General features: G+C 34.2%; 2 protein-coding genes across 3 annotated transcripts in view; both read left to right on the top strand.

The window, feature by feature from the left end:
• LOC147846305 (uncharacterized) overlaps positions 1-17,582 on the top strand; it is a 350,900-nt gene that overhangs the window by 113,985 nt on the left and 219,333 nt on the right. The window lies entirely within an intron of this gene.
• The window catches only part of col11a1b (collagen, type XI, alpha 1b), a 181,243-nt gene that overhangs the window by 136,563 nt on the left and 27,098 nt on the right, over positions 1-17,582 (top strand). Inside the window, 11 exon segments of one of the 2 annotated variants that reach the window (NM_001184954.1) lie at positions 1,519-1,572; positions 3,185-3,238; positions 8,310-8,417; positions 11,745-11,798; positions 13,775-13,828; positions 14,217-14,270; positions 14,369-14,422; positions 16,177-16,284; positions 16,480-16,533; positions 16,986-17,039; positions 17,127-17,180. In NM_001184954.1, the coding sequence (NP_001171883.1) occupies positions 1,519-1,572; positions 3,185-3,238; positions 8,310-8,417; positions 11,745-11,798; positions 13,775-13,828; positions 14,217-14,270; positions 14,369-14,422; positions 16,177-16,284; positions 16,480-16,533; positions 16,986-17,039; positions 17,127-17,180 (702 nt within the window). 2 annotated transcript variants of the gene reach the window in all.

Genomic DNA, 17,582 nt, shown 5'->3' with positions numbered 1-17,582 from the left:
TCAACGTTAAATTGTGAAGATCTAGAGTTTTCGCTGAAGGGCATATCCGTGGCAGTCTCGCAAACTTTGATGTTTCGCCATGAAACAGGAAGTTGGTATAACTCATGCATGCATTGTCCAATCTTCCTCAAAATCCACAAATTTGATAAAAGTCCTGACCTGATCATGTTTCCATGCCAATATCCAGTTACTGTTGTAGCGCCACCTGCTGGCAACAGGAAATGACATGTTTTACAGTGTAACAAATTCATGTTTTGTTAGTTTAGTCCAAAGGCCTTTGTGATGTGAAAATGTGAAGATCTAGAATCTTCGTTGAATGGTGTGTCTGTTGCGGACTCAAAGTTTGTGTTTCACCATGGAAGATGAAGTACAAATAACTGGACCACACAATGTCTGATTTGCTTGAAATTTCACAAGTTTAATGAGATTCCTCTCCTGAAGACATCTACATGCCAATATTGAGTTACAGGCATAGCGCCACCTGCTGACAGAAAGAAGTTTGGCATAAATCTGTGATTTTTCTCGGCTTTTTTAATAAATATATATAAGCCTAAATTATTATTGTACACTGTTCTATATCATCCCAAGGCCACCAGTGGCAGTGAGCCCATGTGTGAGGTTAAGTTTACATTTTATTTTATTTTTAAATGACTTATTGATATGCAATTACTGAGTAAAATACATTGTTATAGTTATTAGTGCTTACTTACCTAAAATACAATGAAAATTCACATATAGGGTATTAACGAAAATCATCATTTCCTCATCCTCCAATTGTTCCAAACCAGTTTGAGTTTCTTTCTTATGTTAAGCACAAAATGAAGGTATACTGAAGCATGTTGGGCGAAAACAGCCCTTGATTTCATAGTATTTGTTCCTACTAAAGATTTTAATGGCTCCTTTATTTTTTAGCTTTATTCAGAATATATTTTTTGTGTCCGACAAAAGAAAGAAACCAATAAAGAAAGAAACTACTGTAAAAGTGTACATCATGCTCATCTCACCTATGCACACCATGATAATATGCACATCAGTGATGCTGTGGACAGAGTTTGGCTTATCCTTCACTAAAACTAAACAAGACACAAAATCATTACTATAGCGAAATGTTGAAACGGGTGAAATTGAGGAGCACAAACACACACACACACACACACACACATTTACAGACATGCACATAAAGCAAATAAACAAGCGTGCTGCTTTCGGCTTTAAAAGTAATGTATTCCAGAATCTATTATCGCTCTGTTAGATGTAGGACAGGGCTCTTTTAGATCCTCATCACGTCCCAGGACACATTATTCTTTTGGGCTGTGGCGGCGGTTGTGTTGGAGGGGCCAAGTAATCAATTAATTACAAACACACCCCAAGGTCTTGGTTTTACTGTTAAATTAAAATCTGAAGTTTGCTCTGCCGTTGAGGCTGAAGAGACCTTGAGAACATTTTTGATGATCAGGCAATACGGGAGAAGTTGTAAATAAGCTTGCTTGATTTTTAAACACATTCTTTTTTTTTCAGGGAGAAGTTGGAGAACCTGGTCAGAAAGGAAGCAAAGGTGACAAGGGTGAACATGTGAGTCGAATATTCAAACTTTTGTTTTTGTTTTTTATTTTTTCAAAATGTATTTGTTATTAATATTTTATTATTTTTAAAATGTACATTTCACAGTTGTGTAAGACGAAACCTGCCAAAACAAACAAACTAACAAACAATAAATAAATCTAAAAATAAATCAATTAAGTAATTAGTTAAGATATCCACACATTCCTGCATGAATAAAACAATAAATTAATAAATTAGTAAATAAATCCATAAATTCCTGCATAAATAAAACAATAAATAAGTATGCAAATATATATATTTATTTTTTTACCACACAAATAAATATATAAATGATTATTAGTGCAGGCAGATAAATAAATAATTAAATCTAAATTGTGTGTGTGTGTGTATTTATTTGCATATTTATTTATTTATGCAGGAATATATATACAATATTTATGCAGAAATTTATATATAAATATATATATATATATATATATATATATATATATATATATATATATATATATATATATATATATATATATATATATATATATATAAATATAAAATATAATTCTGATATTTGCTAATTCCTTATATATATAAATAATAAATAATTAAAATAATAATAAATAATAAAATGATAAATAAATAAACGAATGGATTAAAAAAAATACATATATATATATATATATATATATATATATATATATATATATATATATATATATATATATATGTGTGTGTGTGTGTGTGTGTATTTATTTTATTTATTTTTTTCAGGTTTCATCCTCTATGCATAGTTAGGTTCTATTTATTATGAACTATGTGCTTTTAAAGCAGTTAATACAATTCTGATATTTGCTAATACCTTATTTAAATCGGTAATCTTGTAAAATGGACAGATGGACAGTGAGCAGTTGGATTTGTATCAGAAATGATCAAACATTATGAAATACTGTAACAAATATATTACTCAGTAGTTAGTTAAGACATAATTAGTTTAACTTTAACTACAAAATATCAAAACATAAAGAGACCTTAACATGTTATGAAATAAAATGTATAAAACCATGTCAAAAAATTAAATAAATCTTAATAAATAAAAAAACTTAATTGTCATAAAAGTTGTTTATGCATTTATCAGTAATAGTGTTATTATTTGAAGTGCTACAACAAATACATATAAATACATTTACAAAAAAAAACTGTTTACAGTAGGGCCTCAGTTTAATGAGCTTAAAACCATTTGTTAAAAAATTGATCAATATTTGTTTATTGATAGGTCATTGTACAATAGCTCAGGTCCTCAATGTGAAAGATACAACCTTTTGATTTAAAAAAAAAAGTTCAGATAAAAATTAACTACGAGCAATATATTTATAAAATAATATTTTAGTAGAATTTGTCATTGTTAGTTTGCGTTAACTAATTTTAACAATTCGATGTATTTATTTATTTATTTATTTTTTTTACAATTTATCATTTGTAATTTATTTTCTATGTATTTATTTGTCGTATTAGTTGTGCTCCTATTATTAATTATACACATTATATATTAAAATTCTACTATCATTCTCAATAAAAAAAATTTTATAGAACATAGAATTCTTACAGTTGTCTTTATTGTGTGTTATAGGGTCCTCCAGGTCCAGCAGGTCCTCTGGGTGTTGTCGGAGCTCCAGGTCCTGCTGTAAGTACTTACATTGGGGAAATTCAAGCACTTTTATCAAGTTATATTACATCATCTTGGCTTAGAATTAGATTTTGGGAACATTGTGTCATGCATATTCATATTACAGTATGTGTTCATTCTATAAGCATAAGTACTTGACAATCAAAATAACATTAGTGAACCACAAAGTGGCATTGCCAACTTACTGGCTTTGCATGCATAATACAGCACTTACAGTATAGTCATTTTCGGGAATTACATTGACAATGTTGTCATCTGCACATGAAACATAAAAAATATAAATTTTAGTGCATTGTTGTCATGTAAATGTACCCAAAGCTTCCGTCCAGAAACGCTGTTGCATAACCAAAACACTCAACGGGTTTTCGCGCTCGTGCAAATAATGAAACATTAAATATAAAACAATGTTTAAACCAGTGTCCGTATATATCTTAGAAAACACTTGTATACTGTATGATCAAATCATTATCTTCTGGCTTGATAAGGGTTACATCAACTGCCCAAAAATGTTCTCTCAATGGGCAGTTCTGCTTGTCTAACCCTGGTCTACAGTGCTCCAGGTGGACTGTGCATATATTAAATGCACTATAAGTTGCTGTGGATAAAAGTATCTGTTAAATGAGTAACTGCTCACATTTGCTCAGTTTTGCCTCTGTCACGCAGCCTGCTGAGTTGATAAAGTAGCAATGTGAGCAAGTAGTCAGGTCCAGGTGGCACACAGTTGAATATTTAAAGTTTATGACTCAAGCTGAACACTCCCAGCTGGGCCTCTGCCTTTCCCTGATACATGAGCTCTATAAAAGCTGATAATTACACCTATTCTTCGCAGAACATTCCTAGAACCTCTTCAGCATTTCTATTGAGTAGGAGATGTGTGAGATGGTAAATCTATGGGATGACTTGATGTTAGTGCTTCTTATGAGATCTTAGTCACTTAAATATGAACAATATTTGATTGAGCGTTTCTTTAGATGCTTTTATTTGGGCTGTCACTTGACTGAAAAATAAAATGTAATTAAACTAATTATATTATGATCATGTCTACACATATTTGCATAATATGTCATATAAAATTAGGTTTTCTGACTGCATTGCCATTCTCTCTAAATGTGAATCGATTCAGAGCTTAGTTTTTACCAACGAATGGCACTGTAGTGTATGCTTTACAAAAAGCCAATCCCTAAAATTAGAAAAGGTTTACCTGAATACGTGAGTGTTTATAGTGAGCTGTTAACATTAATCCCGTCACATATAAGCCAAGGTGCAAGTACATCTGACTACTTGCTGTATATAGTAAGGCTCATCATACACCGTGCTACATCACATCTTTTAGAATTGTAAACATTGTTTTCAATGAGTTAATGCACACGATGCATATATAATACATAAAAAATTCACAGTATTCAAAGCAAAATTTTACAAACTAATTTGGTGAGGAGCACGTGATATGATTGATTGTGGCTGGTCTCTCATCTGTAATCATTAGAAAGCCAATCAGATTATTCCAAACAGCCCGACTAGCATTACTCCCTAATCTTCATTTTTTGAAGAATGCCCCCATCCACCCCATCTCCACCTTTCCTCTGTTACCAGGGGGAGCTCTCAAGACATACCTGATCCCGTACCCCCTCAGATACTCATCGACCAGGCAGGAGCCCAGGGCTCAATTATCTCTGAGTTCAGGGTTTTCTCCTGGGACAGCATGCCAAACCTGCTATTATTATCAAGCAATATCTAAGTGTAAACTCTTGAAAAACAGCATGCGAGAAGTATCTGAATGACCAACTATTTCTGGCGAGATTCTGAAGTGCCCATCCGATGCTACGATATCCCATAATGCCATGTAAAATAATTCATGAATGGTATTGAAGGGATGCAACTGACGCTAGTATATAAATGGCAGATGTAGTACATCCAGGTTTCATTGATACTACTCATATTTATACTATATAGCACATACTTTTCTAACGATCGTGTAGTAAGTTCAAATGTAATATATACTTAAGTAATAGGTAATTTGGAACTCAGCCTCGGTGTCTGTTTGTGTTGCTCGTCAACAAATATAAAACTGGGTGTTCAAGCATTCTTTCTTGTGAGCGTTTGACTGAATGGTTAAAAAACTTACCTAAAGCATCACCTGCTATTAAAAACTAAGCTCAGAATTTATTCCAGAGAGAATTGTGGTGCAAAATTGCAAACTTTGCAAAAGAAAAATAATTGCAAAATTAATCTCTAATAGGCAAGACATTGATTTACGTTCACAGCCCTACTTTAATGACATCAATGTAAGAGCCAGTTTAAAATTAAAGGTCTTGGTGTACTTCAAACTAAATAAGGATCTGATGTGACATAGTTTTCAACAATAAATAAAATCAAGCCAATCAAAAGTTGTAGGGAAAAACATGAAAAGTATTCATTCACAAAGCTTTAAAGGGCACCTATGATAAAAATCATCTTTTGTAAGCTGTTTGGACAGAACTGGGTCCCACTTTATATTGAGTGTCCTTAACTACTATGTACTTACATAAAAATAAATAAATAAATAAATACAATGTTCTTACTGTGTTTATAATGTATTTGAGAACACTTGTGGTGCTTTTAAGTTAGTAAAGAGGTTGGGTTATGGACAGGTTTGGTGGTATGGGTAGGTTTAAGGGTGAGTTAAGGTGTAAGGAATGGTCAACAGTGTATTTACAAATGTAACTACAAAAGTTAATTACAGATGTAATTACATACATGTATTTAATCAAGTATAGGTACACAGTAAATACATGTATTTACACTAAGTACATTGTAATAAACTATTAACTCCTGTGTAGGTACATATTAGTTAAGGCCACTTAATATAAAATGGGACCCAGAACTGTGTGCAGTTATAGTGTGTCCACAGACATATTAGAGTGATAGGAACACAATAAGTATCTTTTTTTCAAATTTAATGATGTTAACATAGGATTCAAAGCCCTATGTTAACATCATTCAAATTGAGGCCCACCGCAACTTGACGTAGGAGTGAATTGATTGACAGCCCCATATTAACATGTCTCCATAGTAATGCGTATAATCATATCAACAAGACCGGACGTGCACAAAACAACCAAGATTTGGTTATTTTGGTTCTTTAGAGGTAAAAACATAAACAGGTAATAAGTGAAGACCTTGAGGGGGATCTGGGGGGCGCACCGTTTCAAAACGGTCAAATTTTCTCTACCTGCCTATGTCATTTTTTGCCTGCACAATCAAATTAAACGCTGCCCTATCTGGGAACACTCAAGCACATAAGAACAGTGGGTGGGGAGAACCAGCTCTTTGGCAATAAAGGCACAGGCAACAAAAAAAGCTACACTGTTAAAGCAGCTCTCATTTTTCAAATTTAAAAATGTATGATAAATAATCTGATGGGTGTTTTGAGTTAAACCCTTCAGACACATTCTGGAGACACAAAGGATTTATATTTAATCTTGAAAAATGTTTCAAATTAGTGCCCTTTAACATTCAAAATAACATTTCCAGTACAACAATGTGATGAAGGTAAGTTAAGGCCGGTATATAATTGTGCGTTAAAAGAACACGGTAGGTTTAGTGATGTACCCTTTGCTGAACAAACCCTGATGCGTACCTTTAAATCACAATTAACTACATTCCGTGATGCAGCTTCTGTGATCGGCCAACTTGGTATAGCTGTAGTGAGCTGAAGTTTTGGCTTCAACTGTAAATGATGTCTAAATCAATTATTGTGTAAAGGGAATAAAAAAATAATTTCAAACAAACATGCAGCGTCCCTTGATAAGTTATTATTTTTTTTTTTTACCTTTAAATGAGATTCCAAAAGGGACTGTCAGTTAATATCAGGGTATTAACATTTAGTAAAATTCCAAATATTAGGAAAAAGAATAGCATCGGCTGGCATACGAAATGAAGTTCCTTTTGCTGATTACCTGTCAAGCATTTTTTGTGTGTTTAAAAGACATCTAATAAACATCCAAACATAAACATCTTGGCTAAAACAAGGCTAATTGTGCTGTTTAGGAAAATCTAATAGACGTCTAAAAATTTGCCCAAAATTAGACTAGTCATTAATTAGATAAGAATTAACTAGCACGCATGTGTAGTCTGTCTAAACTGTACATTTGATGACTAGTTTATTTTTGGCCTATCCTTGCCTCATTCACACTAGCAGCTGCTTAAAGCGCAAGTCTGTGTAAGTCTATACAGCACGAATACAACCGGCCTCTGAGCGAACTGAAAGAGGATCACGTGAGCTCTACTGGTGCTCCTATTGACTGCCGCTCAAAAAGTTGCTTTTCGTTTGTATAAAGTTGAAGGATTCTCAACTTTGTCACGGCTCTCGATACACCCACCTGGTCGCCAATGGTTGCTGTCACACACATAGATTGAGGTCACCGGAAATTGCTCACTCTGCATTGAAATGATCGGTCGCTTGTCGCTTCGTCACTGCGAGTCACTTGTACTGTGAATGAACCTTTAGTAGTTTAGCCTTGTTCTAGCCACAATGTCTTTGTTTGGATGTCTTTTAGCAAAATGACTATAACCAAAATGTTAAATAGAGATTTATTATACATTTACACTTTACTATGATGAATAGCAGAAGTCTGTGCTTTCCGAATTAATCATGACTGACATTCCCTTATAGTCTCCAATACAACCACCCCATAATATTCTAGAGCGACTTGCCATTCAGCCGCCTGTAACCCCACATCTCTTTAATAACTTCATGTTATCCTGCATTTGTTTGCACCATCCCGAACGTCTCCTTCACCTTCCACTGACCCTGTAGAGCAAGCAGCGTCTGAAATGAGGGCAGCAGATTCTCCTTCTCCTCAATTCCTCGGGGTGTCCCTCTGAATAACATGTCTTTTCAAGCTTGACTTTTGATGTCTCAGGGGGTCGATCTCATTTTCATGCTTGTCTGCGCCGTACAGTAGAGTATGAAAGACATTCTGGGGTCAGAAAGTTGATTTTTTTTGCATGTACAGAGAGTGTTGTGCTGTGATTCTCTGTGTTTATTTCAGTTTCAGATAGTCTGTCTGAATGTTTTTTGCTGTAGGGAAGTGATGGAGAATCAGGACCCAGGGGTCAGCAGGGGATGTTTGGACAAAAGGGAGACGAGGGACCCCGAGGTTTTCCAGGTCTTCCTGGTCCCGTTGGATTGCAGGTACAGTAATCATCACTGAGTCTTTGTGCTTTTCATAAATATTTTTTTTTTCAGTCTCATGTTAAAAAAAGGTGTTTTGATTTTGTTTATTTAACTTGTGTCTGTAGATTTTAATTAAAGGTGATGAAACGTTTTTTTCAAAATATTTTTTCTTACAATTTCTTTTACTGAGGGATATTATGTAAATTATCTAAACTATATACCAATAACAATTTATTTCATTACATTTTTATTTCTAGCCATGTGCAATATTTTCTGAATTGAATGAAGTGATAAAAAGATTTTCCAAAAATCCCTGTTGTAACATATAAAACATGTAAAATAAATTAAGATTATTAAAGAGAATAAATATTATTTTGTGGTAGAAATCAATTGAAATTAGCATATACTATATATAAATATTAGTGGTGGGCTGTTGTTGGCGTTAACGTGCTGTGTTAACACGAGACTCTTATCGCGCAATAAAAAAATATTGCCGTTAATGTATTCTCACATTCTCAAGTTGAGTTGGGTGCTGGGTCTATTCTATGCAAGCTATGGTGACTTTCAACGTGATATTTTAGCACAGATGTATACCTGACTGATGAGACGTCTGACAAAAAAGTTCCTTTCTGAATCAAATCAGCAGCATCCCTGACTTAAAATGCAGTTCGGCAGTTTTCATTCATGCTGCCGTGACAAACTGGGGTATTAGATGCAAATAAGAAGTAAGAACTGGTGAGAGTGTTATGGAATTTAAAAACACATGCCAAATAGAAAGAAAAAAAAATCTGCGTTTCGCTGTGTGTGTGTGTGTGTGTGTGTGTGTGTGTGTGTGTGTCTGTGTCTGTGTCTGTCTGTCTGTCTGTCTGTCTGTCTGTCTGTCTGTCTGTCTGTCTGTGTGCGGTCCTTTACTGACAGCTGCGTGTGTGGATTTTGTCAGAAAAAAATGTCGAAAAGTCCTTTATGATGGTAGTAGTTTGATCGCGGTGTTTACTTCAATAATGTCACTAATTTATGCATACTCCACATGTCTTATTAGTTTTTGTTTTGTTCAGTTATGACTGTAGTTAGATTAAGGTGATCAAAATATGAATATAACAGCATATATGTGCTATAACATGTATATGTGAAGCTGCACTTTGGTGGATTTGCTCTTTAGTGTTTGAACTTTCAACAGTGAAATTGAAACCACACTGAACTAAACTAAACTGAACTTCAACCCTGGAATCTGGACTATACTAGAACATTGTTAGGCTGCTTTGACACAATCTACATTGTAAAAAGCGCCATATAAATAAACATGAATTGAATTGAATATAAAAATTACATTTATTCAGAAAATAATAAACATAAAATTAAAATAAATTATTTGTAACATTATTTTCTCACCTCAGAATTGTACAAAACTGTACAGTTTAATAATACATGTCTTTCTTTGGGTTCGTTTCACATTGTGTTAGGCCTGTCCAAGCTTTGTGAACTTTAAATATATATCTTTATGCATTTTGATGGAAGTGAAATTTAAAATGAAAATGCCATTGAATATTTTTTGCTAAAATAAAGGACAAATATGTTTGCAGTGAACATAAACAAGGTCATAGTTAGATGTATTTACAATAAAGATTAAGCCAGTCAATCTAGCAAATATTGTTGTGTTACTATTGACCTACCCGTGTGTTACTGCCAATGGGGGCAAAAGTAACAATGTGGAATTTTTGTTTAAATTGAAGTTAAATTGAAGCTGTTCTACATTGATACAAAATAGAATCTGATTTTGATAAAGAACTCTTGTTTTTATGAAAAGATTTTCGTCCACATTCTCCCCTATATATATATATATATATACACACACACACACACACGCACACACACACACACACACACACACACACACACACACACACACACACAGTTGGTTGAATTCATTTATTACCCCCCCCCCCCCCCCCCCCCGAATTATTAGCCCCATTGTTTATTTTTTCCCCTAATTTCTGTTCAACGGAGAGAGAAGATTGTTTAACACATTTCTAAACATAAAAGTTTTTAATTTCTAATAACTAATTTATTTTATTTTCTTTTATTATCATAATGACATTAAATAATATTTGACTAGATATTTTTTAAGAATCTTCTATACAGCTTTAAGTGACATTTAAAAGCTTAATTAGGTTAACTAGGCAGGTTAGAATAATTAAGCAAGTTATTGTATAACGATGGCTTGTTCTGTAGACTATCAAAAAATAAATAGAAAAAAGTGCTAATAATTTTTACCTATATATAATATAATTATTTACTATTTATAATTTTTGCAATTTATTTATTAAATACAGCCTTTTAAACTGTAGCATGGCTGTCACTGAACATTATTAAGATATAAAATATTAAAACAGAAAAACTCTGTACCTATTTGGGAATAATAGCAGTGTGCAGTTCAGATGACAACAGAGGCTGTTACTCAACACAGCAATATTGAAGAGTCGCTCAGTGCAATTGACTAGTAATCAAAGATAATAGCAATAGTGATTCATTCCAACTGTGCTAATTGTTTGTGTTCCACGTCTTTTTGTTAGTGCCTCTCGCAAATCCTCCAAGATAATGATTTTTGATCTGAAGAAATTAGCTATCTTAATTTGTTTTGAAGTTTGGAATAACTTGTTTATGGGGCGCTTTATTAGAATGGAGACATTTCATTATCTTTTCCAAACCGACCATATAACGCATTATTGTTCTGGCAGTTGGGAAAATTGTCTCCCTCGAAATGACTGTGAAATATCACCTCTGTCCTTTTATAGCAACACAGCATTTATCACACAATAAACTGCGAACCGTGAGTTAGCGGGGACCAAGGAGCATGGGGCCGGCTGCCGAATGCAGTGACCCAGAATAGCCTTCTAATTACAGATGTTGAGGATGAACAATGGAGAGACGTCTATTGGTATTGCTGGTTGATAATGATCTAAACAAGATTCAAACCTCAAATGCAATTATGTTGCTAAACGGATCTCTGTGCTATTTTTGTGCTTCGCATTTTGAAAGTGAGACATTCACAGTCAACTGAATGCAAATGTGTTAATTGCCATGAGGTTACTTCTACTGCTAATTACCAAAAATTGTTATTTGATTAATAGTGTTTACCCAGTGGCTCAGAAATGTAAATGTGTACTATTAATATGCAGCACTGTGAGACGGATTGTTATTCTGACTTATCATGTTATTCATTGGGGAAGAGGAGTCATCTCGTTGTGTCCTCTGTTGTTACTGAAGCACCTTTTAAACTAATAGATAAAGTGTTTGCTGGGAATTCGAGTTGTGCTGGATTAATTTGTAAAACTTGTTTTCGTCTAGGGTTTGCCGGGACCACCAGGCGAGAAGGGAGAGAATGGAGATGTTGGCCCAATGGTGAGTTCTTTGTTGTTGAAACCCACAATTTCATTAGCTCTGTACTAAACATATGTGCATTCTTTAGAGAGGGGGGAGGGGGGGGGGGCATGCATGACATTAAACTATTTTAAAAAGGTCATTGTTTTGTTTATTTTGCTAACTTTTATACGTAAAAGCAATTAAATGTTCATATTTGTCACTTGCTGTATATTATTGCATCACTTATTTTCCAAATCTCTCTAATGCCAAGTTCACACGATTTTCAAAGTTGTCGGATCACTGTTGTTTTCACATGCACAACTCTCTGGGGCAGCGTTAAGTTGCTGTTGTGTTCACACTAAACAATGGATCAGTGACAGAAGGATACACACTGCATGAGTTCACTAGAGGACTAGTGCTGGACGATTAATCATTAAAAGATTGCAATCGTGATTTGACCCTCCTGCACATTCTTAATCCAGCATTAGTAAGATTTTGACTATTTTATTTTGAATTCTGAAAAAAGGTAGATTGCTCTGTTTGACCAGTTGACATAGGCCCCATTTACACTTAATGTGTTTGTATTAAAGTGCATAACCTTAGCTATGGTTACGCAGTCTGTCCACACTACCCTGGAGTTTTTGAGCCCCTAAAACGGAGCATTTTGAAATTGCTGAAGAGGCCATTTTCATTCTTAAAAAATGCTGTGTCAGTGCATAAAGAGACATCTGAAAATATAGGCGTGGCTGCAGACATTCGCTATCTTATTAGGGTTTTTTCCTCAATATCAATTAGCTTACACAAAGTTCAGTCTTGAATTCTTTCCTCATAAGTTAGTTTAGACTTTACATGTTTAATATGAGAAACAAACTTCTGAGGACAGGTCAGGCAAATCTTTGAAGAGGAACAGAGTACTTTATAACCTCACAATGGCTACGTTGTTTTAACTTTCTTAAAAGGAAAACATGATATAAGGTACTGCCTATTTTCATTTTGATATATACCAAAAATGTTAAGGCATCGTGTAGCAACTTATTTATTGGACCATCATCTTTACTTTATGCATATTTATAACAAAACAAAGCCTAAAAAATTACTGCCTCCTTTCATTTTCATTGAAATATATGAAAAATAACCATCTCTTGCTGAATATCAGTTTTAATAATCAATAATTGCCATTATAAAAGTATAATGTGCAGTAAGTTTATAGGAAATAAAGGTAAATAATCAGTCAATGTGCAGAATCAGTGAACGTGGTTACATAAATTAATATATTAACTTATTTTTGTACTCAGCCAAAACACATTACCTGATAACAAGTAATAGATTCTAAAGACTGAGGAGTTGTAAGATAGACGACAAGATAAATTAAATATCACATTTATCAACTATAGTAAGATGAGATCTAGCGGTAGATCCTTGATGAACTTTCCAACGTGGGCTGCTCTCACCTGGAGAGGTGTGCTCAAAGCACACCGTGACTGCCTGGAGCTCAGACAACCACATATGCTGCAGTGCATGCCAGAGTGTGTGTTTGGTCCTGTGATGTGTGTTTTCAGCAGTGTAGTGTGGCTGGAGATCTTTTCAGAAATAGTAGATTAAACGCCAATAATGATGTGGATAATTTTTTTCCCCAAAATGCTGTTTTAAATCTAAAACAAATCAATGTAAATGGGACCATGGCGCACTGTGATTGGTCAAACGCCTCAAGCATGTTTCAGAAATGTAAACAGTTTAAACCAATGGTTTCCAAATCATGTCAATCCTGACATTTGTTTTACCCTATTTCAAGGACAGTGCAGAGAATGAAGCAGATTGACCAAAGCCGGCAAATGCCTTTTTTGCGCTTTACAATAGTTACTTTTTCATTAGTAAATCAAAGCACAGTGTCTTCACAACATGCTGTATCCATAACTCTACAATTCAGTGAAACTTTATCATTTTGTCTTATGGTAAATATAACCTAATTGTTGCACTTTATTGCACTAATATTCTGTTTGTCATTTAATTTACAGGGTCCACCCGGTCCTCCTGGCCCTAGAGGTCCTCAGGGTCCTAGTGGAGCAGATGTAAGTTCAGAAGGAAAATATTGAATAACAATAAGAATAACAAAGGTCATTTGTAAATTGAATGTGTCAGATTTCCAGTTATTTTTAGCTTGTTATGCTGCCTGCTTTAGCAAACTGGTATTTCTTGCCACAATATTTTATTGTATTGATTTATAATGTATTGTCTGGTATATTTCAAATACTGCATTCATTGAAATTATTATCAAGTATGTAGTACAGACAGTATTTACTATGCTGTAATTCTAATCATTATTATCATATAGTGGCCCTATAATTAAGCATACGTCTTAAACATTCATAGACAACAAGTTGCTTTCTTGTTGAAAAATGAGGTTGAAACTCTGAATGAAGGATTTTCGAATCAGCAGTGCTGTTATTTGATTGACAGGGTGCTCCTGGTCCTCCTGGAGGTATTGGCGCAATGGGTGGAAATGGTGAAAAGGTAGGATCTATTTGGGATTATTTACTGTACATAGATTTCACATTATGTAAGGAAGCCCTGGTACAAACAATAATGTTTTCCTTCATCTTTCCCCTCAGGGTGAGACCGGAGAGGCAGGTAATCCAGGACCACCAGGAGAGCCGGGTACACTTGTAAGTGTATATTCGTGTCTGTTATGGTGAATCATCTACCAGACGTCATTTATTAATCTGTTGTTTATGGAACAAAACCCCTCTAATGATTATGTTTTTAACCATGAACACATAAAGCTATGCTTTTATTAGTGTAATCAGGTTTAAGGTATAATTCAGCAGGAAACAAAATAGAAATATCCTTGGGCCGTACTTATTTCTTCAGTGAAACATTAAACAACTAATTCATATAATGCGAGTCAGCAGCGCTTTGGGAGCCAAAAGGCACAAAGAGGCACTGACGAGGAGGTCTTATGAAGTGAAATGATCAATCTGTGCAAGAAACTGAACATTTACAAAATGATTACCTTTAACACACAGCATTGTCAAACAGCCTTGAGTGTTTTCCATTTTAAAAGACTAGAAGAGCTGAAAGTGCCAGTGCCATTCCCTTGCATTTTACAAATCACCAAGTTCTATATTTTCAGCTAAAAGTCTTTTGTTGTACTGAAACAAATGGACATAGTGAATAAAGTACCAGCACATACAGTATTTGGGTGAACCTTTTCTTTAAGGTTACTGTCCAATGTGGTACATCAGTTTCCACACTCTGCTTTATAATGGACAGATGAATATTTTCTACCAGCTTATGCAGTAGACGCAGAAGTGCACATCTCTTGTATTCCAGATGGTTGCTGTTATCATTATCCTTTTTCACTTAGGAACATGTTTTGTCCTCCACCTGCTGCACAAACCTTTTTATGTGATATTAGCATCTTAAATGCTGACGTTTGTCTGTTGCTCTCAATACTTTTTGGAATAATGAGGACAATCTCTCAATGTAGATTTCTGCTTTTAGCAGCAGAAGTTTAAAGCATATTATTGCAATATAATTGTGTAATATGTTATTTATGTTATTAATCAGTTCATTTTAGTTAAATTCTACTTCCATGAATTAACATTTGTAATTGCATGTTAACTAGAAAAATTCAGATTCAAAGATTATAATAATTATATTGTTATTATTTTATTATTAATAAAGCAACAATTCAGTATGGTCTCACAATGAGCAACTGGTTTAATAACCAAAAAATATATATAATTAAAAATAGATAAATAATAAAGAATGATATTCTATTTTAATACAGTATGTGCTGTAGTATTTATTTTAATTAACAAACTTTTTTTTTGAAGATGATGATTGGAAATATGTCAATTACATGAGAATAACAATCAGTCACCAGTAGCAAAGCGTAACCATTCATTTGTTGTATCCAACATTTTTTTTCAGAGATTGTGCTCTTCAAATGTTATTAAAAACTGACTTTAAATGGTCAGTTTAATTCACCTTTATTTGTGTAGCGCTTTTACAATGTAGATTGTGTCAAAGCAGCTTCACATAGAAGATCCTAGTAAATTGAAACAGTGTCAGTTCAGTTTTTAGCGTTTAAGTTCAGTTCAGTTTAGCTCAGTTCAGTGTAGTTTAATAGTCACTACTTAGAGTCCAAACACTGAAGAGCAATCCATCGATGCACATATCTACAGATTCCGAACCATGCAAGCCAGTGGCGACAGCGGCGAGGAAAAAACTTCACCAATTGGTGAACGTGAAGAATTAAAAAACCCTGAGAGAAACCAGGCTCAAATTTTCTAACGAAACAATTTCATACCAACTTTAATGCCTCATTTAGCCATAAAAAGCATATCTTTCATTTATGGTATTCACCGTGGATGGGTGAGAGCTGGATGTTGATACTTCTAATGTTGCTTCTTAGGGACCCAAAGGTGAGCTTGGAGAGAAAGGAGAAGCTGGTCCTCCGGGAGCTGCAGGACCTGCCGGTGGAAGAGGACCTCCTGGAGATGACGGTCCCAAAGGAAACCCAGTAAATAATCATCTACTGAACATCTCATTCATCTGAAATTCAATTCAATTCAATACATGTTTATTTATATAGAGCTTTTACAATGTACATTGTTTCAAACAGCTTAACAAAGAGTTTTTGGTAAATGTAAATGATAAACTGAAATACTGTTTTATGACTGAACTGATCAGTAAGATTTTTTTTTTTTTAATTTAGGGTCCTATCGGCTTTCCTGGAGATCCAGGTCCCCCTGGTGAGCCCGGAGTTGGTGTAAGTTCAATATGGACATTCAAGCACATGCTATTATTATAAAAGGCTTTAATGACTAATCAAAAGTCAAAATGTCAACAAAAAAAGCAGATTTAGTTATTCATGAATTGGGGTTTTACATTGTACACAAATAACCTTTGTGATTTATGTCACTTTGTGTCTGTGAAATGGCAATTTTTGTGGTTAAACATAATGCATTGAAAAGTCAGGTTTATTTAGAACAATAATGATCTGATGACTTAAAAAAGGCTGTATTTAGGGAATTTTTAACATAAATACAATGAATTTATTATTATTTAATAATTTTTATTTATTGAACTTATTTTATTTTTTTACATTATTATATTTGCATGTCCAGAATGCTTAAAAACAAATCTTGTCATGTGTATGATGCTTGATATAAAATAATTATCAAGGCAATGTTGTGATGTAATGTCCTGTTTTACATACAGGGACTGGATGGACTTCCCGGAGACAAGGGAGATGATGGAGATGCCGGTCAGCCTGTGAGTGATGGTCGATGCTGACTGAAAATCATATGTTATTTTCAAACATGATAAAACTTCCTAGATAATGAATTATTTTCACCACAGGGTCCACCCGGTCCATCTGGTGAAGCTGGTTCTCCAGGACCCCCTGGAAAGAGAGTGAGTAGTTTACCGGACGTTTCGATCTTTATGTTAGAGTTTGGGGATCCTACTGTGTTCACACTTGGCAGGTTTGGTTTGATTAAAACCAACTGGATTGCTCTGTTAGTGCAGTTCATTTAAAAAAGATTGAGTGTTGCCTTTAATTGAAACAATGCTATATTTTCATAGATCTTTTCCACATTTCTGGGTTTCTCAGTAGTGAAAAGTGTCATAGTTGGGTAAACTTAAAGCACAGTGAATGGGAGAGTACAACAATATATATATTTTTTACAAACTTATTTGCTGATATAATGAAAGAAAAAACAACTATGATGTTATAAAGACTTTCAGAAAAAGGAAAACATAGTGTGAGACTGATGATGGCAGCCAGAGGAGAGAATAGCGCCAAATTTACTCTCA

This window comes from Danio rerio, chromosome 2, assembly GCF_052040795.2.
Source record: "Danio rerio strain M-AB ecotype USA chromosome 2, GRCz13ab, whole genome shotgun sequence".
In the NCBI taxonomy this organism is placed as follows: domain Eukaryota; kingdom Metazoa; phylum Chordata; class Actinopteri; order Cypriniformes; family Danionidae; genus Danio; species Danio rerio.
Note: the sequence above shows the minus strand (reverse complement) of the source record. Positions and strands in the feature narration are given on the sequence as shown.